This window comes from Cnephaeus nilssonii (assembly GCF_951640355.1).
Source record: "Cnephaeus nilssonii genome assembly, chromosome: 4".
Taxonomy (NCBI): domain Eukaryota; kingdom Metazoa; phylum Chordata; class Mammalia; order Chiroptera; family Vespertilionidae; genus Cnephaeus; species Cnephaeus nilssonii.
The window spans coordinates 16489090-16512041 of record NC_137075.1 but is presented as its reverse complement, the minus strand read 5'-3'; the positions used below and the strand labels follow the sequence as shown (position 1 = coordinate 16512041).

At 39.9% G+C, this 22952-nt stretch overlaps 1 protein-coding gene across 4 annotated transcripts in view; it reads left to right on the top strand.

Annotated features, from left to right (window-relative positions):
* Nucleotides 1–21989, top strand: part of UPF2 (UPF2 regulator of nonsense mediated mRNA decay) — a gene marked incomplete at its 3' end in the record, with an annotated part of 124470 nt that extends 102481 nt beyond the window's left edge. For 2 of the 4 annotated variants that reach the window (XM_079767593.1, XM_079767592.1), the window contains exons 20-21: nucleotides 6035–6176; nucleotides 8268–8392. In XM_079767593.1, coding sequence (XP_079623719.1) covers nucleotides 6035–6176; nucleotides 8268–8392 — 267 coding nt within the window. Of the gene's footprint in view, nucleotides 1–6034; nucleotides 6177–8267; nucleotides 8393–20293 lie in introns of those variants that run through there. The other 2 variants (XM_079767591.1, XM_079767590.1) reach the window with 2 other exon arrangements.
* Between the last annotated feature and the right edge of the window lie 963 nt (nucleotides 21990–22952).

Below are 22952 nucleotides of genomic sequence, written 5' to 3'. Positions count from 1 at the left end.
GGACCGCGGGAGGGCTCCAGGGCATGTTTAGCCTGTCTTGCTCAGTCCCGATCAGCTGGACCCCAGCAGCAAGCTAACCTACTGGTTGGAGAGCGTCTCTCCCCTGGTGGTCAGTGCACGTCATAGCGACTGGTCGACCAGTTTACTGTCTGCCCCCTGGTGGTCAGTGCAGATCATAATGAGCAGTTGAGCAGCCTTAGCATATCATTAGCATATTACGCTTTGATTGGTTGTTTGGTTGTTCTGCCATTGGGTCTATTTGCATATTATCCTTTTATTATATAGGATTATATAGGATTATTTCCCTTTAGAAGATACTTAACTTTCTAGAAGAAATTGTTAGTCTTAGAAATTTATAGAAAGCCTATATTGTTCACATTTTTTATCAGATCATTCCAGAATTGTTTTTGCAGTATTTTATGCTGTTTCATTAGTATGCTTGGTACCATCATCATTAGGCTTGACATTACTCATTTATGAAGGAAATTTTAAATGTTGTTATCAGGAACCTAATAAGGGGGAAAAATGGCCACTATTTTCTTTCTGAGTGTGTTAATATGACAGATAAAAGCATATTAGAATTACAGCTTGTGATTTCATGGTGATCAAGAAATTATCCATCTACACTTCTTATTGGGGTGGTATGATTATTTTGTAAAACAGTACTCTGTCACTTGCTCTGTGTTTGCATATATTTACCTTTGCCATCTCAAATAAGTCATTTGATACTAGGAACAGAGAATGTCTTAAAAGCTAATAGATTAATAGATATTTTATATTTTACTGAGTCAATACCTAACATTGCCTAGAATTTCTACCATAATAAAAATAAAGTAATTGTGATAAGAACAATAAGTTAAAATTTATTGATTTCATACTATACTTTTGATGTTATTTTATATGCAATCATGTCTTTAAAATTAATATATTTATGTAGCTCTGTCTTTGTTGATTTATACTAACAAGCTACGTTTTATTTACCTATACCTCGGATATATCTGCTAACCAGATTTCTCAATGGTTCTATTAAGAAATTACTTCAAGTCCACATTCTGGAAATTGTTCTCATAGTTATAGTCTTCCTTTCTAGAATTCATAATTATAGTCTTCCTCTCTAGAATTTGACATTATTCCCTCTTGTGTTATAGTAATTTGGCCTAGCTCTCTTTACAATGTCTACTTTAATGAGGCTTTTTTTCTACCAGTAGTTTATAGCACCTGAATTTGAAATACAGGTGCAACAGAATGCTTTCCACACAAATAGTGCTGAAAACAATTCATTCTGAGCTGAACTTTTTCATTAACTTGGGCAACTTCTGTCAGATACAGTGCATTCTGCTATAGATCACTACACAAGCCTAAGGACAGGCGTATGGATGTAGTTAAGGATTTCAGTTTCTGCTTGTTGGTTGTCAATCTCATTTTTCTAAGAAGGTGATTTTTAAAAAGTGACTTGTGGGTTTATTTTGCTAGTAGTTTTATTTTCAGAATGTATAGGAAATAGTGAGGAAGACTGTTATTCTGAACTTTAATACATTTAAATGCATTACTAATAGGTAATATTTATGGAGTACCCATTATGTCCTAGGCACTATCTTGTCCACTTTACATATTTTTTACATACTCATTTAATTCTCACAACAACCCTAAAAGGTAGTATTGATCTCCTCATTTTACCTATGAGAGAAAGAACATTCTTAACTGATTAACTAGGTCACACTAATAAGTGATAGGGCAGAGGTATGAACCCAGTCTGACTACAAAAATCCAGCACTTCCTGGCAAGTATGTGTTTCATAAAAGAACTGATTGTAATGTAGAAATGAAAGGAAACTTGGAGAAGGGGCAGAAAAAAAAAGAAAGTATAGAATTCATAATTGTGAAAGAAGAAAAAATTGACCATCATCAGACCATATACACAAGAATTGGGCAATAAGCAGCCTGCAACCAGCAATTTTTAAAGGCGATATGATTCAAGAAAATGAGGTGCTTTCTTAAAAGGCTGTGTCCAGGATCATGGGGACAAGTAAGGGTAAATCCCACTGCTTGTGGAGAGCATGTGGGAAAAACACCATTCACTTTCCTTTTTTATCAAGAACAAAGATTTCAAAAAAAAGAACAAAGATTTCAACTTGAAAGGGCAAATTAAAGATTGAGTAAAATCACATAGTGTCAAAAGGGATAATTTATTTGCTTTAAATGAGTCCCAGTTTTCAGGCATAAACAGATTATATTCTCAAGGACTTAAAGACTCATAGTGGACAAATATTTCCTTTTGCAAAGAGCAGGAAAAATAAATTATGAGAACTATACTGTCCAGTAAAGTTAATGTCAACTTTTAGCATAATTCTAGATTGAGTTTTAAAATAGGTGATTTTGGTGATTAGGAAAAGAAAATGAAAACTGAAATATTACTGTATGCTCACTAGAATGGCTAAAATAAGGATGTGCAGGAACCAGAGCCCTCTTCAACTACTAGTAGCATGTAAAAGGTGCAGCCACTTTGGAAAACATTTTCAGTTTCTTAAAAAGTAAAACACACTAGCTAGTTCCAGCATTTTTCATTTAAAAGAAAATAAATGTGTACAATAAACTTTGTACGTGAATGTGCAACTGTATTTGTAATAACCCAAAACTAGAAACACCAAATGCTATCAACAAGCAAATGGATAAACAAATTGTGGTATATTTATACTAGGGAATACTATCCTCTCTAATAAAATGGTAATATGCAAATTAACCATCACTCTGCTACATAAGCCACACCCACCAGCCAAGCCACACCCACCAGCCAATCAGGGCGAGTATGCAAATTAACCCCAATCCAAGATGGCTACAGCCACAGAGAGCAAGGTTTCCCAGGTAACAGAGGAAGCCAAGCTTTCCATAGCTGTTGCAGGCCTAAGCTTCCACTCAAGCTACAAAGTTTCAATTATAGAAGGTAAACATATTCAAACAAATGGCAGCAGAATGGAGCTCGAGAGAGCAGGCCAGGGTTGCCGGTGGCAACAGGGGAAGCAAAGCTTTCCGCACACCCTGGCCGGGCTCACCTGCTTAAGGCTACAAAGTTTCAATTGTAGAAGGTGAATTAACGCCACAGAGATGGCTGGCGCCCCGGAGGGAGCAGCAGGCTTGGCTCCGCTCCAGGCTACAAAGTTTCAATTGTAGAAGGAAAATAAGTTCCAGATACCAGGGCCTCCCCTTGGGTTGCCAGGGGGCATGGCCGGCCTGCAAACCACCACAGGCCCCTTGCTCAGGCCGCTCCACTCCCCAAGGGAACCCCACCCTGATCCGGGACACCCTTCAGGGCAAACCAGCTGGCCCCCACCCATGCACCAGGCCTCTATCCTATCTAATAAAAGAGTAATATACAGATTGGTCATCACTGCAACACACAATATAGCTGCCCCCATGTGGTCAAAGATCCTGCCCCCATGTGGACACAAGATGTCCACCACAAGATGGCCAGCAGGGGAGGGCAGTTGGGAGGCACCCGGCCTGCAAGGGAGGACAGTTGAGAGGGACCAGGCTTGCAAGGGAGGGCAGTTGGAGATGATCAACCCTGCAGGAGAGGGCAGTTAGGGGTGACCAGGCTGGCAGAGGAGGGAAGTTGGGGGCAAACAGGCTGGCAGGGGAACAGTTAAGTATCAACCAGGCTGGCAGCGGAGTGGTTAGGGGGTGATCAGGCTGGTAGGCAGAAGCGGTTAGGGGCAATCAGGAAGGCAGGCAGGCTAGCAGTTGGGAGCCAGCAGTCCTGAATTGTGAGAGGGATGTCCGACTGCCCGTTTAGGCCCGATCCCAACGGGCAGTCGGACATCCCTCCAGGAGTCCCAGATTGGAGAGGGTACAGGCTGGGCTGAGAAACAACCCCCCGCCGTGCATGAATTTCGTGCACCGGGCTTCTAGTTCTACAATAAAAAGAAATGAACTGTTGATACATACAACAACATGGATGCATCTCAGAATCATTGTGCTAAGTAAAAGAAGCTGGATAGCCCTGGCCAGCGTGGTTTAGTCGTTAGAGAGCTTGCGTGTGCACTGAAGCATTTCAGATTCAATTTCCAGTCAAGGGCATGTACCTGGGTTGTGGGTTCGCCCCTTGTCCTGGTCAGGGCGCGTGCAGGAGACAATCAGTTGACGTCTGCCTGTCTGTCTCTCTGTCTTCCCCTCCCTCCCTCCCTCCCTTCCACTCTCTGAGAAGCAATGGAAAAAATACCCTCAGGTGAGGATTAACAAAAATAGAAAAACAAGAAGCTGGATAAAACAATATGGATTGTATAATGTATATAAAATTTTAGAAAGTGCAAACTAATGAATAGTGACAGCAGGTCAGCAGTTACCTGGGGGTAGGATAGAGGAAGAGGTGGGTTACAAAGGGGCGCAAGAGGAACATTTAGAAGTGATGAATATGCTCATTATCTCATGTGTATGCCTATGTCAAAACTCATCAAAGTGTACATTTAAAATATGTACAGTTTACTGTATGTTAAGTATACCTCACTAAAGTTTTTTTAAAAGATGGTTTGAGCTCATAATAGAGAGTAATAGTTGCAAAGAGTTCGTTATATCAAACTTAGTTCATTGGGGAGAAGGGATGAGGTCTTTGCTGGTAGCTAAATGGACTACCTTAAATATATTTTTGTCTCGCTATGTGGGATATTTAATTATCTGTATTGTGATAAATACAAAATGTAGTTAGTTGGGTTTATAGATAGTTTCATGACTGCACTTAATATTTTTCACTTCATTGTATCTGGCCTTAGTGTTCTGGGTATTAACATTTTAAGAAAAACATTGACTATGTATATCATAAAAGAGAATAAATACTAAGAAAATACATCTGAGATATTACAGAGAATCAAATTGTCAACTCAGATTCAAATGAATTAGCATTCTTTTTTCTTTTCTTTTTTTAATATATTTTATTAATTTTTTACAGAGAGGAAGGGAGAGAGAGTTAGAAACATCAATAAGAGAGAAACATCAATCAGCTGCCTCCTGTACACCCCTACTGGGGATGTGCCCGCAACCAAGGTACATGCCCTTGACTGGAATCGAACCTGGGACCCTTGAGTCTGCAGGCCAACAATCTATCCACTGAGCCAAACCAGTTAGGGCATGAATTAGCATTCTTATGCAGTTTTAAGCTTTACTAATAATTTTAAGGATGCAGGCATTTTAAAGGCATAGGTCACGCAGGCAGAAGTTTGGGATCCTGAGCACAGCTCTCCATGCCCTTCCTTTCTGCATCAGACATGCCTTTGGTTCAGAATCTTAGAGGAGGTCTCTATAACGAGGGGTGCAAATTATACACAGCAGAGAGAAATTAGGTTACAAAACATCTCCATTTATTACTCAGATAGTTGCATAGCTTACTTAACAATTTCCAGGGATCCCATAAATTCATAGGTTTTATCTTATTTTGCTTACCTTGCGCAATTATAAACCAAGGACATCCTGCTAAAAACAAAAATATTCCATAGATAAGGACTCTCTCCCTTAACAGAAATAGATCTTGTATGTCAGTTCCTTAACTCTTCCTTCTTTCCAACATCACAGCTATCTTGAGAACTATGAAGGTCTGTTAATACTGAAGGTGGACTAGATTTGTTCATTATGGTTCAGGAGGGCAAAACTGGTTCCAGAGGATAGAAATGAAAAGGATACAGATTATAGTTTGCTACATAAAGCCTTTCTGACAGTTATATGAGAAGGTCTACAAAATGGAAATGCTCTCATTGCTAGGTTTGCGCTGCCAAGCAGGGTGCAGGGAAGAGGAGCTTCTGCTTTTCATGGAGGTTGAACTTGATGGCCTCCACTTCCCATCCAAATCTAATAGGTTTGTCTCTAATGAAGTAGTACTATTTTCTGTGTATGTTCTTAGATTTTACTGTCTTTACTGACTTACGGGAAAGGAAAGACATTATTTTTTTCTAAATTCATTTAATTCTACTTATTATTTTATTTGAAATCTTTGTTTTTCCCTCTTGACTTTCTCAAGTCATTTGTGATTTCCTTTTTTTCCCCCCCCTCAGTTTAAGATCCTTAATGTACCCATGTCTTCCCAACTTGCTGCGAATCATTGGAACCAGCAACAGGCAGAACAAGAAGAAAGGATGAGAATGAAAAAGCTCACACTAGATATCAATGAACGACAAGAACAAGAAGATTATCAAGGTATAAAATCACTTATAGGACAGAAGTAGAAAAATTTTATTCTTTTAGGTCTTTTAAAATATAGAATATAAACGTTATGTTGACCTTTTCATACCGTTTTTATATATAGTTAGTCTGAGAAGTTGAATGTTTTTTGTAGTCCATTCTATCTTCATTTTTCTCTCACCTATTTGTAAAATAAAAATAATTGTCATCATAATTTACTAATTCCATAATTCAGTTAGATTCCATACCAATAGAGCTATGTTTGCAAGTGAGATAATCCATTTTTAATCATGTCAGCCAAATTAACTCAACAAATATTTATTATCTCTTTTTGCCTGTTCGGGAATCCTGGTCTTGAGGAACCCATATTCCTTCATATTTGAGGGTATGCTCAAATTAGGGCTCTACTTTTATATAGACACTAGAGGCCCAATGCACGAAATTCGTGCAAGAGTAGGCCTTCCTTTCCCTGGCTGCTGGCACCGCTTTCCTCTGACACCCGGGACCTGGGCTTACCTCCAGCAACTGGGACCCGAGCTTCCTTCCAGCCACCAGCAGGCTCCCAGGACCCGGGCTTCCCTCTCAGCTTGGTTTTGCCTGGAAAGTTGTCTGGAAGGATGTCTGGTCTAATTAGTATATTATGCTTTTATTATTATAGATACTTAACATTCTTGGATTAACTGGAACCTTATGCAAAGAATCCATGGATACCTCATAAGCCATCTTTTTGGCATCTCTGTGGCACCCAGATTTTAGAGCCATAATATGATTGCTTCTATAATATTGTACTGACAAACTGCTTTTTAAAAGAAATTTTATTTTATTGATTTCAGAGAGGAAGGGAGAGGGGGAGAGAGATAGAAACATTAATGATGAGAGATAATCATCGATTGGCTACCTCCTGCATGCCCCCTACTGGCGATTGAGCCCACAACCCAGGAATATGCCCTAACTTGAATCGAACTGTGCCCTCCTTGGTTCATAGGTTGATGCTCAACAACTGACCCACACTGGCCAGGCTGACAAAATGCTTTTTTGTGATTGTTGTGTAAATAAATACTCAGTTTTCTGTCTTTAAATCCCACTTCTAGCATCTCCTCTTCCAGTTGATGGACAGCATTCTTTTTTTAAATAATATAATTCTTTATTGTTGAAAGTATTGCATATGTCCCCTTTTTCCCCCCCATTGACCCCCTCCAGCTCAGGGCCACCCCTACCCCAGAACTTTACTCTCCCCCCACCCCCCCCATTGTCTGGATAGACAGCATTCTTAATAATCTATACATATAAAAGCCATCCGACCGTTTGGCCGTTTGCCCAGTAGGTGTGATGCACAATGACCACCAGGGAGCAGACGCTCCAACCAGTAGAGGAGGGAGCCTGATTCCTCATGGAATCGGCCGTGGGTTAGGTTGCTGCTGGGGCAGTGTCAGCCCCGAATCTGCTTCACCCGAATCCTGGACCCATCGGGGGATGTTGGAGGCCTGGTGCACAGATTTGTGCACTGGTGGGGTCCCTCAGCCTGGCCTGCACCCTTTTGCAATCTGGGACCCCTCGGGGGATGTCAGAGAACTGGTTTTGGCCTGATCCCCGCAGGCCAGGCCGAGGGACCCTACCGGGCCTCTAGTAAACAATAATAGCTAATACTCAGTATAATTATGGGCCAGATACTGTTTTATGTACTTTTTCAAAGCAGTTAATCCTCACAATTCTATAAACGATTATTATCTACATTTTATATTTAGGGAAACTGAATCCAAAGTCCCACAACTAATTAACAGCAGAACTGGGATTTGAACCAATATTATCCTGTTCCAAAAACACTATGCTTATAATTACTGTATCTCATACTGTTTTACTGCCTCACAAGATACTTACATAAAGGCCAAATTGACAGTAATGGAGACATTGGATTTTAAAGAGTGCATCTCATTTCTTGATGTGATCTTTCAGTATTTAATCATTTTAATCTGTTTAATGGTCATTTTTCTTTAGTTAGCAACCTGACTGAACTAATACACTTGATCTCTCTAGGGTGTTATAGACTTCATGGGAGAGAACATTTACCAGAGTTCACTACCTTTTCTATTTTGCTCCTCATGACAGAAATGCTGCAGTCTCTTGCCCAGCGCCCAGCTCCAGCAAACACCAATCGTGAGCGGAGGCCCCGTTACCAACATCCAAAGGGAGCGCCTAATGCGGATCTAATCTTTAAGACTGGTGGGAGGTAGGACCGTCTCTCTCATTTCTCCCTTAGCTCTTCTGTGAATAAATTAGGTAATTCTGGATTATAGTTCATGATAAAGACCTAATTATTAGCAAAATAGAAAAGTCTTTGTGTTGTAGGTATTTGAGAAAAGAAAACTTATTTATAAAATAGTTACAGGTTTTTGGTTTTTTTCTTAAGTCTTGATTTCAGCCACACTGATGTTGGCTTTCACTCTTCCAAGGGGTCTTTTCTGTTTTTAAGTTTTTTCTTTTGCATTTTTAGAGAAGACTGGTTTATAGATTAGTCTGAGAGAAATCATAGGCTTTGTGTTAGTATCTCTCAGGTCAGTGTTTAGTCATCTTAATGTTTACAAAAACTCAAAACCTGCTTGCTATACTTTCAAGCAAGCAAGCAGGTTGAGTTTGTTTTGAGTTATTTTGTTTGTTTGTTAAATGATGAAATGTCCTGCTGGGATTTATGTCATTTCTACTTGAACTTGAATTGCTAAACCTTAAATAATTAAAACTCTATAAGGAATTTCACATAGAACATGTTCCCTAATAAAGCCTCTTTTTAAAATCTACTTTTAAAGAATAAAATTATTCAAAGATTTTCTGGGACCTCATCTAAAACTTATACCATCAACTCAGTTTTCTTTCTTGTTGTCAAAGTGCCATTGGCTTTGCTGCTCCTACTGAGCTCTCTCTTGAGTATTAGTATTGAGGCTGAGGATATACAACAGACCCAAGATGTCACCTTGTTTTGGGGCCCAGATGAACAGGTGTAGAAGGAAGTGTGCTGCGAGTAGTAGTAGGAGTAGCTCATTGTTGAGGAGAGTCTCGAAAATGCAGATGTTCTTTAAGCCTATATCTTTTACTCACTAATATATTGTGTGTTCCTGATGATGGTTTTCTTTGAACTGTATGTTCGCCTAGGACACTTGAATAAAATTGAAATTTAGAAAATTGGTTTGTCATGACTGTTTAGGGATCTGTTTTTAACGTCTACTAGCTGTAATGTTTTTAGAAATTCAAGTTAGAAATGCTGGGGGGCGGGGAGGAAGAAAAGAAATGCTATACAAACCCATCTAATTAAGCATAGTAAGATATTAGGTTATATATATATATATATATATTTTTTTTTTTTTTTAAATATATTTTATTGATTTTTTACAGAGAGGAAGAGAGAGGGATAGAGAGTTAGAAACATCGATGAGAGAGAAACATCGATCAGCTGCCTCCTGCACACCCCCTACTGGGGATGTGCCCGCAACCAAGGTACATGCCCTTGACCGGAATCGAACCTGGGACCCTTGAGTCCGCAGGCCGACGCTCTATCCACTGAGCCAAACCGGTTTCGGCGATATTAGGTTATATTTAATATCCAAATTTCATTAAAGTTCTTTAATAAAACCTTTTATTGCTGCCAAAATGTAGAAGCAGCTAGCTAGGTTAACATGCCATGGAAATATTAGTTTCCTGCTTTTATGTTTTTTTAGAGTAGCTTTAAATATATACCACAGTATTCTTGATAATACCTGTTTCCTATTTTTGTCTTATGATTGGAGGAAAGAACTGTTAGAATATTCTTACCTTGATGTTCTCTATCAAGTTCACCTGTCCATATTGCAAGTGTAGCATCTTCCTAATTTCTAAATGCATTGGGTGATACACAATTGATATCTGCAGTAGGGTTTGCTCCTCTCAACTTACATGCATCCAGCACCTACCAGGGATTCAGTCCTGCACTATGGAAAATTGAAAAGTCAGGGGGGAAAAAATGTGTTAACCCTCTATTTATATAGTCCACTGGGAAAACCAAATACAGGTAACTTGAGAGAGCTAATTCTGCCCTAGTCATATATTTCTTTAAAAAAATCATTGATTGAAAGTCTGTTAAGTACCAAACATTTCTTATGCAGTAGGGAACAAAAATATTGGAAAACAGTAGTGTAAACTTACATGTTATAATGGATGTATATATGAGCACAAAGGCATGCCTTTCTTAATTTGGCACCAGTTTTTCAGTCATTTTTAAAAATTTTTTGTTAAAATTTGTTTTTCTTTCCTCCCTGCAGCTCTGCCTGCCCCTAGTTAGGCAAACTTGGAAGAATTGGCCACATTTGTTCTTTCTCACCTCACATTGTGAGGCTAACTGAAGTCTGCTGTCTTCCTGCCTTTTCACTGAAACTGCCTTTCAGCCACCAAGCTGCCTCTGAATGCTTCATTCAGGAGTCTTTTAGGCTGTCAGAGCACTTAGCATATGGACCTTTTCTTCTTGGCACACTCTCTTCACTTCACTTGGCTCTGCTGTCTTCTGGTCTTTCTTTTCTTTCACTGACTCATCCTACTTCTCTCTCCTTACTCCTTTCTGGACTTGCCTCTGCCTAGAGATGCTGTGTCTTTATTTTCTGACTATATATCCAACTATCTTCTAGATAGCCACCTAGATGTCTCATAGGAACATAAACCTCAGTGTGTCCCCAACCCCCAAGCCACTCTGCTTCCCTGTTCTCTGGCTTAGTGAATAGAAACACTGCCCACCCAGTTGTCCAGACTACAAATGGAGGTTTTTAGTTTAGATTCCTCTCTCCCTCAATTTCCATATCTAGTTAATTAACAAATTCTCTAATTCTACTGCTGTATGGCTCTTACACTTTCCTATTTTATTCCACTTCTACTGCAAGATCCTAGATCCAGCTACCATCACCATTGCATTATTGCCAGTAGCCTCCTGATCTACTTCTCAGTCTTCAATTTCAACCCCTTCTATTTTATTGTCTCTGCTGTACCCACAGTGTTCTTTCTTAAATGAAATCTGCTGTCTGATTATGTGAGCTCTTCAGTGGGTCCTCATGGCTTATAGGATAAAGTCCAAACTCCTCCACTTGGGTAACATGTTGAGAGTGTACTACCTTATTGGTTTAATCTCCTGCTAATCCCCCCTGCCCCCCACTCCCAACCAAGCTGGCCTTTTAATTCTTTTACCATCTTTTCACCTCCCTCTGTTTGGAACCCTCTCGTGCTTTATCCCTGGGCAACACTACTCCTCCAGCAGGTGTCTGCTTGGTATTCTAAAGTCTGACATAGGTCAGTATGTATTTGCTGCCCTGGCTCAGGGTCTTTCCAAAGACACTGCCAATCACTTGCTAGATGTTCCCCGTGAGGTTGAAGAATGGGGGCAAAGGCAAAGCTTTTAGTGCCTAGCACATAGATGCTTAGTAAATATTTGTTAAATGGACAAAGGGCCTTTTACAAGTCTATGTGTAGTCATTTAATAAACTTTTTCCACATGTTCTGCTCCCTAGTTCTTCTCCCTCTTCCTGATTTTGTGAGAATCCCAACTCTTGAGCTCCCCTCTGTACCTGGTTTAAATATCTTTTTAAAATCAAAAATAAAATCCTAACTTGTCCATCACTCTTGAAAATGGCTCTCTGCCAACTATTGTGATATTTCCAAAGCCAGTGCTGATGTTACAATGTCCTTGTGATAGCAGTGTAGAGGAATAAGCAGACATGTAAATAGGAGTTTTTTAGTCTGTTGAGCACCAAATGTTTTTTAAAGTTGTTTTTAAGTGAACAAATGTAGTCATACTAACTGATGGGGTGGATTTTCCTGGTGGTTTGGCGCCTCTTTGTTTTCTTTTCTTTTTAACGCTGGGCCAGACTTAGCAGAAAGATGTATATGTAGAGCAGTGGTTCACCAGATGTCTTCAGGAGAACATGCTGAGTGGGGAATTCCTATACAAAGGAGTGAAAAGAAAATTCTGTGAATGAGGTCTCAAAAACTGTTTTCAATTTGACTCCTAACTTGGCTAGTGCTTTTAAAAAACGTTATTAATATTGTTGATGTTATATGGCAGATAAAGGGAAGTTTATTTAGAAACTGGTTATCAAAGCAGCTTAATGTTTTTCTTACCTGTGGATTTTGATAAGGCTCTGAGGTGTTACAGTTTTTTTCATTTTCTAATAAGTTAAAATCTCAGTCTTTCTCATGGGGTAGTAATGCTCTAACACTTGTTTATAAGCATTTGTTTATAACAAGTTAAAATAGCAGAAATGCTCTAAGTAAACAATTATCTGGGTATCTGATAGTGCAGAACAAGGTTGTTTTCCACTCTGCTAGTGTTGAAAAAACTACAACTTAGCATCTTTGGTAGGTGTTAGTACTAATGTGGTTTATATGCTGCAAATTCATATGGATTACATCCCTGCTCCTTAAACTTTAAAATATGTATTTTAATAATCTTTTATTAAACTGCTGGTTCTGCTTAGTTTCTAACAAGCTCCCAGGTAATAGCAAAACCGAGTAGCAAAGGGTTACAGACTATCAGACTTTTTTTTATCCATCTTAAGGAGAGTGTGCATATGTTATTAGATATTCTCTTTGTGTTCTTACTGTAAGGTTAAATAAGTAATAGTTTTGTTAAAAATAGAGTCCCTCTGGAGTCCAGAGTGTAAATTGTAAGTACTTTTTGGGCTCTTACATTTTTAAATCTCTCAGAATCATTGGTTGCTTATAAACTAGTCAAGTGGCACCCCCTACACTTATAAGTGATATAACTGTGTCTTATTTACCAAGGACTAGGATCTTTTTTTGCCTATCATTCATTGAATTTACTTAAAGTATTCTTTTTTTATGATTTTTAAAAAAATTTCTTTGATTAAGGTATTACATATGTGTTCTTATCCCCCATTGCCCTCCCACCCCCCCTACTCATGCTCTTTACCCCCCTGTTGTCTGTGTCCATTGTTAGGCTTATATGCATGCATACAAGTCCTTTGCTTGATTTCTCCCCCTTACCCCCACCCTCCCCTACCTTCCCTCTGAGGTTTGACGGTATGATTGATGCTTCTCTGTTACTGGATCTGTTTTTGTTCATCACTTTATGTTGTTCATTATATTCCATAAATGAGTGAGATCATGTGATATTTATCTTTCTCTGACTGGCCTATTTCACTTAGCATAATGCTCTCCAGTTCCATCCATGCGGTTGCAAATGGTAAGAATTCCTTCTTTTTTACCGCAGCGTAGTATTCCATTGTGTAGATGTACCACAGTTTTTTAATCCACTCATCTGCTGATGGGCACTAAGGTTGTTTCCAAATCTTAGCTATGGTGAATTGTGCCGCTTTGAACATAGAGGTACATATATCCTTTCTGATTGGTGTTTCTGGTTTCTTGGGATATATTCCTAGAAGTGGGATCACTGGGTCAAATGGGAATTCCATTTTAAGTTTTTTGAGGAAACTCCATACTGTTCTCCACAGTGGCTGCACCAGTCTGCATTTCCACCAGCAGTGCACGAGGGTTCCTTTTTCTCCGCATCCTCGCCAGCACTTGTCATTTGTTGATGATAGCCATTCTGACAGGTGTGAGATGGTACTGCATTGTCGTTTTGATTTGCATCTCTCGGATAATCAGTGACTTTGAGCATGTTTTCATATGTTTCTTGGCCTTCCTTCTGTCTTCTTTTGAAAAGTGTCTATTTAGTTCCATAGCCCATTTTTTGATTGGGCTGTTTTTCTTCCTTTTTGTTAAGTTGTATGAGTTCCCGGTAAATGTTGGAGATTAAACCCTTATTGGTGATAACATTGGCAAATATGTTCTCCCATGCAGTGGGCTTTCTTGTTTTTTGTTGATGGCTTCTTTTGCTGTGCAAAACTTTTTATTTTGATGTAGTCCCATTTGTTTATTTTCTCTTTAGTTTCCATTGCCCTAGGAGCAGTATCGGTGAAGAAATTGCTTCAGCATATGTCTGAGATTTTGCTGCCTGTGGATTCCTCTAATATTTTTATGGTTTCCCATCTTATGTTTAAGTCCTTTATCCTTTTTGAGTTTATTTTTGTGTATGGTGTAAGTTGGTGGTCTAGTTTCATTTTTTTTTTTGCATATATCTGTCCAATTTTCCCAGCACCATTTATTGAAGAGACTATACTCCATTGTATGTTCATGCCTCCTTTGTCAAATATTAATCGAGCAGAGTGGTTTGGGTAGATTTCTGGGTTCTCTATTCTATTCCATTGATCTATATGTCTGTTTTTGTGCCAGTACCACGCTGTTTTGAGAACAGTGTCTTTGTAATACAGCTTGATATCTGGTATTGAGATCCCACCTACTTTGTTCTTCTTTCTCAGGATTGCTGCAACTATCCAGGGTCTTTTTTTTATTCCAGATGAATTTATGGAAAGTTCGTTCTAGGTCTGTGAAATATTCCGTTGGTATTTTAATGGGAAGTGCGTTGAATCTGTAGATTGCTTTGGGTAGTATGGACATTTTAATGATGTTGATTCTGCCAATCCATGAACACGGTATGTTCTTCCATCTGTTTATGTCTCCTCTATCTCTTTTTTCAGTGTCCTATAGTTTTCCGCATATAGGTCTTTTACCTCCTTAGTTAAGTTTATTCCTAGGTATCTTAATTTTTTTGGTGCAATGGTAAATGGGATTGCTTTCTTAGTTTCTCTTTCTGTAAGTTCACTATTAGTGTATAGAAATGCCATAGATTTCTTGGCGTTAATTTTGTATCCTGCTACATTGCCAAATTCATTTATTAAGTCTAATAATTTTTCATGGCGTCTTTAGGGTTTTCTATGAACAGTATCATGTCATCTGCGAATAAGGACAGTTTTCTTTCTTCTTCTCCAATTTGGATGCCTTTTATTTCTTCTTCTTGTCTAATCACAATGGCTAGTACTTCCAGTACTCTGTTGAACAGGAGTGGTGAGAGTGGGCATCCCTGTCTTGTTCCTGTTCTTAGTGGAAATGGTTTTAGTTTTTGCCCATTGAGTATGATGTTGGCTGTGGGTCTGTTATATATGGCTTTTATTATGTTGAGGTATGATCCTTCTATTCCCACCTTGTTGAGAGTTTTTATCAAGAAAAGGTGTTGGATTTTGTCAAATGATTTTTCTGCATCAATTGATATGACTATGTGATTTTTAGCTCTCAGTTTGTTTATGTGATGTATCACATTTATTGATCTGTGGGTATTGTACCATCCTTGCATCCCCAGGATAAATCCTACTTGGTCATGGTGTATGATCTTTCTGATGTGCTGCTGTATTCGATTTGCTAGAATTTTGTTGAGGATTTTGGCATCCATGTTCATGAGGGATATTGGCTTGTAATTCTCTTTCATTGTGTTGTCTTTATCTGGTTTTGGTATTAGGGTGATGCTGGCTTCATAGAATGATCTTGGAAGTGTTCCTTCCTCTTGAATTTTTTTGAATAGTCTGAGGAGGATAGGTTTTAGTTCTTCCTTGAATGTTTGATAAAACTCCCCTGGGAAGCCGTCTGGCCCCAGGCTTTTGTTTGCTGGAAGCTTTTTGATGACTGCTTCAATTTCTTCATAGTTATTGGCCTATTGAGATTTTTAGATTCTTCTTGATTGAGTTTTGGAAGGTTGTATTTTTCTAGGAATACTAGGGGCCCGGTGCATGAAATTCATGCACTGGGTGGGGGGGTCTCCTCAGCCCAGCCTGCCCCCTCTCACATACTGGGAGCCCTCAGGGGATGTCCTACTGACGGCTTAGGCCCGCTCCCCATAAGGAGCGGGCCTAAGCCCAAGTCTGGCCTCCCTTTGTGAGAGACAACCAGGCTGATCAGGGAAAGGCACCAGCCCCATCACCCTGCTGCTGGAGCCACTGCCAGTCACCACAGCCACCAAGGTGTTTTCATCAACACAGACTCTAGTACATTCATCATGAAAAAATGACAACTTTCCTTAGGCATTTTCAAGATGTGTCTTTCATAGAATATGACATTTCTTTTTTTTTTTTTTTATCCTCACCTGAGTATATGTTTCCATTGACTTTTAGAGAATGTGAAAGAGAGAGGGAGAGACAGAGAGAAACATCAAAGTGAAAGGAATACTTAGATTGCTTGCCTCCTTCATGAGCCCTGACCTGGGCCCCAGCCAGGGAGGAGCCTGCAACTTAGGTACATGCCCTTGATCAGAATCTAACCTGGACTCTGCAGTTGGCAAACCTAGGCATTATCCACTGAGCCAAACTGTGTAGGGCAGGTTATGACATTTCTTAGCCCTCCAGCAGTGGACCTTCGTTTTCTTCCCCAGGAGTGTGGTGGAAAAGCCCTAGATCACCTTTTTGGATTCTTATACGCAAGTTACTAAGAATGTTACCAGTGGCATACAGGGAGCTTAGCCAATGAGCGGTCAGAAAAGGTGTTTCCTCTGTAGTTCACACCTATCTCCTGTGATCTCCTGCTCCGCCCCTGTCAAGGCCTAAAGCCTACAGCCCTTGGCAGGGGACCCCCAGCTGGCTCGATCACCAGGCTCTGCCCCGGGCCAAGGCTTCAAGCCTCTGTTTGAGGCTCAGGCCCTGGGCAGGGACCCCCAGCTGGCTCCAATCACCCTGCTCTACCCCCAGCCAAGGCCGAAAGCCTCTGTTTGAGGCTCGGGCCCTGGGCAGGGACCCCCAGCTGGTTCCGATCGCCCGCAGGGACCCACAGCTGGTGCAATCGCCCAGCTCCACCCACGGCCAAGGCCGCAAGCCTCTGGCAGAGGCTTGGGCTCTGGGCAGGGACCCCCAGCTGGCTCCCATCGCCAGGCTCTGCCCCAGCAGCCAAGGCTGCAAGCCTCTGGCTGAGGCTCGGGCCCTGGGCAGGGACCCCCAGCTAGCTGGCTTCGATCGCCTGCAGGGACTCCCAGCTGGCTTCGATCGCCTGCAGGGGACCCCCACTGGCTCCGATCTTCCCCTCTGATCTTCGGCTCCAATATCCAAGTTCCAACAACCGCTGCTCTCCGAGGCTGCAGCCATCTTGGTTAGGTGTATTTGCATATTCGCTTTCTGATTGGCTGGTGGGCGTGGCTGGTGGGCATGGCTTGTGAGTGTAGCGGAGTGATGATTTGCATATTACCGTTTTATTAGATAGGATGTCCATTTCTTCCATGTTGTCTTGTTTGTTGGAATAGAACTGTTCATAGTATTTTTTAAACAATCCTTTGTATTTCTGTGGGGTCTGTTGTTATTTCACCTCTTTCATTTCTGATTTTGTTTATTTGGGTCCTCTCTCTTTGCTTCTTGGTGAGCCTGGCTAGAGGTTCATCAATCTTGTTTATCCTTTCCAAGAACCAGCTCTTGGTTTCATTGATCTTTTGTATTGTTGTTTTTTGTGTGTGTCTCTATGTCATTTATTTCTGCTCTGTTCTTTATTATCTCCTTCCTTATGCTAACTCTGGGCTTTTCTTGTTGCTCTTTCTAATTCTTTAAGTTACATACAGAGTTAGATGATTTACTACCATTTTTTCTTGTTTTTTGAGGTAGGCCTGTAGAGCTATAAACTTCCCTCTCAGGACTGCTTTCATTGTGTCCCATAGGTTTTGGATTGTTGTGTTTTTATTGTCATTAGTTTCCAGGATGTTTTTAATTTCTTCTTTGATCTCTTTGGTAACCCAATCATTGTTTAATAGTATGCTGTTCAGCCTCCAAGCGTTTGAATTTTTTTGGATTGTTTTTATTGTAGTTTATTTCTAATATTATGTCATTGTGGTCTGAGAAGATGCTTGATATGATTTTAATCTTGAATTTGGGGAGACTTTGCTTGTGATCCAATATGTGGTCTATTTTTGAAAATATACCATGTGCACTTGAGAAGAATGTATATTCCATGGCTTTGGGGTGAAATGTTCTGAAGATGTCAATTAAATCCATCTGCTCTAGTGAGTCATTTAGGATTGCTGTTTCTTTGCTGATTTTCTTTCTAGAGGATTTATCCATTGATGTCAGTGGTGTATTAAAGTCCCCTACTATGATTGTATTGTTGTCGATCTCTCCCTTGATATCTTTCAGGAGTTTTTTTTTATGTATTTGGGTGCTCCTGCATTGGGTGCATATATGTTTGTCAGGGTTATATCCTCTTGTTGTATCGATCCCTTTAGTATTATGAAGTGGCCTTCCTTATCTCTTGTTATGGCCTTCACTTTGAGGTCTATTTTTTCAGATATAAGTATTGCTACCCCAGCTTCCATTTGCCTAAAAGATATTTTTCCATCCCTTCACTTTTAGTCTGTGTGAGTCCCTTGTTCTGAGGTGGGTCTCTTGTAGACAGCATATATATGGGTCATTTTTTTTATTCATTCATCCACTCGATATCTTTTGATTGGAGAATTTAGTCCATTTACTTTTAAAGTTATTATTGACTAGAGGCCCGTTGCATGAAGATTTGTGCAAGAATAGGCCTTCCTTCCCCTGGCTTTGCTCCCGGCCGCCTGGGAGCCTGCAAGTCTTCGCTCCCGGCTGGAGCGCCGCTCCTGGAGCTCCCTCCGCCCCCTTCCCTCCCCCTCATAGCAGGCGTCCCGCCTCACCCAGCCGCTCTGGGCCTGCATATGCAAATTAACCCACCATCTTTGTTGGGTTAATTTGCATACCCACCCCTGATTGGCTGATGGGTGTTGCGGAGGTATGGTCAATTTGCATATTTCTCTTTTATTAATGTAGATCGGTACTTGTTTGTAGCCATTTTTATTTTTTATTCCTGTGTTCCTTCTTACCTTTTTATTTCTTCTTTTTACACCAGTCCTTTGAGCATTTCTTGGATTGCTGGCTTAGTGGTGATAAACTCCCTTAGCCTTTTTTTGTTTATGAAGCTCCTTATTTCCCCTTCCAGTTTGAATGATAGTCTTGCTGGATAGAGTATTCTTGGATTCAGTCCCTTGCTTTGTATCACTTTGTAAATTTCCTTCCATTCTTTTCTGGCCTGATGTGTTTCGGTTGAGAAATCATTTGATAATCTAATGGGAAATCCCTTGTATGTAACTTTCTGTCTCTCTTTTGTAGCCTTTGTCCTGATTCTTTGTCAAAGAGTCTCTCTTTGTCCTGAACATTTGCCATTGTAATTATGATGTGTCTTGGTGTGGGTCTTTTCGGGTTCATCTTGTTTGGGACTCTGTGCTTGTGTGACTTTTTTCTTCCTCACATCAAGGAAGTTTTCTGACATTATTTCTTCACATAGGTTTTCTAACTCTGTTCCTCTTCCTGTACTTAAAGTATTTTATTTTAGACCATTGCTTTCTCTTGATTTCAGGAGAATTTTATCTTCTCTTTCTTTCAGGGAATACTTGTGTTAATTGACCTTTTTACCATTTAGTTCAGTTCTGCATGAATTATGGATATGTCCAGGAGAATATGTACTTTTTTATATTTGGATTTTTAATCTTTGAAAGTTTCTTGCTAATGTACTTGTCTTGTGGAAAACTAATTGTTAGTTTGCTAGAGCTGCCATAAGAAAGTACCACAAACTAAGTGACTTAAACATCAGAATTGTTTGCCTCACTGTTCTGGAGGCCGGAAATCCAAAGTCAGGGTATCTACATAGTTGGTTCCTATTGCGGGCTGTGAGGGAGAATTGTTCCATGCCTCTCTCCTAGCTTCTGATGTCTTGCCAGCAATCTTTGGTGCCCCTTGTCTTCTCCATCATCATCTGATCTCTGCCTTCATCTTCATGTGGCATTCTGCTTGTGTGTGTGTCCAAAATTCCCCTTGTACTAAGGACATGGTTATACTGGATTAGGGGCCCATCCTACTCTGATATGGCCTCTTCTTAACTGATTATTACATCTGCAATGACCCTGTTTCCAAAGAAGGTCACATCCTGAGGTGCCAGGAATTTAGACCTCAACATGACTTTGGAGTACACAATTCAACCAACCATAACAAAATCACGAATTCTTAGCATCTTAGAAAGTAGTTGTAGGAAAGATACCTGGATCACTGTCAGAATTGCTTTTTTTAGTGCCCCTTTTCAGGCTCCTATTGTCTTAATCCAATAGGAGTTTGTGTGCTCTTTAAAAAGCACTGATTAATTTACAGTAAACAATGGCTGGTGGTATTTAGGGGTTCTTTTCTTACCAGAGGTTTGTCCTCGTTACTAGTTCTTTAACATTGCCCTGTTTGTGCTTCTAGGAGACGTTGATCCAGCAGCACGTGTCATTTCATTAGGTCCTGTATCTGATGTTGTGGATAGTGGAGTCCTCCAGCAATTGAATGAGAGCAGTGGACACATCTCAGCATGTCGGTCTAGAGAGTTGCGAATCTGAACAACCTGGGACAGGCTGGGGCCATGAGGCAGAAACAGCAGCCTCTGCCAACACCGGAACAAGCCGCTTCCAGATAAGGCATAAACGGCCTTTTGTAATGGAAATCACGTGAGGGTTAATCTTCTCTGAGAATGGCAGTCAAGAAATGAGATGGTTAACTTGACTACTGAGCAGTTACACCCAGAAGAGCGTCAGTGAGATAACTGAGCCTGAGAAGAAGTGATTGTAATGGTAATGGTAAGGGGGAAATGAACTTGAGTTTTAAACTTGATTTGAGTTACAGTGTCTCTGAATTGAACATCCCATGTTGGAAGAAGATACATTTGGGGGCTCCAGAACTACAGTAGGAAAGTATAGCGCAAGCAGTAAAATCTTCTAGTAAAAACTTACATGCAGGACAACAAAATGATGAAAAATATCAAAGTACCAGATAATCCACCAGGAAGGCTTTTGTTTAGGAATTTGTTTCAAGAATTTGGAACAAGGGATGAGGGACAAAAATCAGTTTTATCCATCAGAGTCAGTGATATAAAATTGCCTATTTGGGTAAAAGAAAAATGTGAAAGACTGTTAGTATTACAAAGAGCATGGATTCAGATGACTTAGGGAAGTCACACCAGCCTGAGAAGAGGGATTCTGAGCCCATTGTAAGTATCATTGAAAACAAATGTGCCAGTCAGCATGTCACAGAAAATGGACGAAGGACAGTAAGAAGTGGATCAGAAGATTTTGTTGACCTTCATGGGTTTACAGCCTCTGTCTCTAAACAAAGTATGGAAACAGTAGAGCTTTTATTTTGCTTTTGTTTTTGTTTTGTTTTGTTTTGTTCCTTCTCCCTTCCCCCAAATAGAAATGAGGGTTCTTAGTCTGTTTCTGGCAATCTGTTAATTTATTAGGATAGTTGTCTTTCGTTTGCTTTTCAATAGGCATAGTAAATTTAGTTAAAGAGCACATCTGTATGCTACAACTTGATTACATCTTTTTTCTAGCTATTTTGCATTTTTTCTTTTACCATGTTTCAGTTTCTGCATGTAGAATTAAATAAGAAACAAAATTTGTAAAGTTGTAACATTTCACATGGAAATGCTGCCCAATCTTCACCAGCTTCAGAAATCTGACCTTTGCCGATGCTGCAATAAAGTGTTGTAATTTAAATATGCTGTAGTTGGATTTTATTTGGTTTTGGTTTTGGAAACCTACTAAATGGATAAATCAGTATCTTCCAAGGTCATCTTCATCCTTTATAAAGTTGTCTCAGAGACGATTTCTTTAGCATGTCACCAGTATTGTTGCTCTCACTTTAGCATTCTGTATTTGCATTGTTTTCCTGGGTGCCTGAGTTATTAGCTTACCTTTGGATCAGTACAAAAAGTAGCCTGTGGAGTCCAGTGGAATAAATAGGCTTAAAGCTAATTAGAAAATGTTGGCACAGCACGTCTAACATGAGGAGTGTTTATGTTTTTACCAGAATGTGTGCAAACCTGGGTGATAAAAGCCTTTGTAAGGCAGGCAACTCAGAAAAGAATCACAAGAACCATTGTTTTCCATTTCTTTCTAGGTGTTCATTCCAGGGCTGACTTACATAATCCAAAGGAGTGCCTGTAATCAGTATTGCTAAAATTTTTTAAATTCAGCTGAGAGTCATTAGAGTTTGAAAAGAAATAGAATTTTAATTTTAAAAGAAAGTTTTGAAAGTCCTTAACAACTGTTAACCCTATTCTCCAATACTTCTCACCATCTTCATTGCTGACCTACATGCTATTTGTTACTATTTTGTGTTGGGGAAAATGGTTTACAAGTTTTGTCATTTCTGTTTTAAATTGTTTGGGGAGCCAGAGATAATTATACTGTATATTATGCACAACTCAGAGGATATCTGAAAGTCAGCTGTAATTCACCTTCATTTGCCTTTCATATGTCATCTAGACAGAACAAGTGTAGTATGTTTTGGGAACCATAAAGAAAGATCAAATAAGATGGTACATTATTCAGTTAGATTACTATAACAAAAATAGCTTACTGGTGACCAAAAGAGTAGTGATATGTAAGGTAGATTCTGTGTTAAACACCAAGAAGCTTGCTTATATTAAAAAAAAAGAAAAAAATGAGGGGAAAGCCGCCTGATTTTTAGAAAATATTGTTATTCTCATAATTTTGCCAGTCTTTTGGACCGCTCTTTAATCCTTTGATTCCAAAAGGATTAAAGGGCAAAGCTAAAAAGACCTCTGGGAACCTAAGAGTGTGTCCCGGTGAAAGCTGCCCAGGCCCTTGCATATTCTTAGTCTCTATACTTGACCCATGGAAAGAACCTGGTGGCTAGACAGAAGAATGGATACACACAGCACATAGTACCTAGAAGAGCCAAACAACAAGCAAGACTAGAAAAGTGAACACATAAGCAAAACACAGAAATATAAAGAGGAGTGATCCTGGCCCAGACCCTGCCAGGCCCTGGGGTGGTGGTCCTGGAATGGGTGGAATGTTAACATTAGAAGAAACCCTCAGTTTGCAGAGGTGTGAGGGCT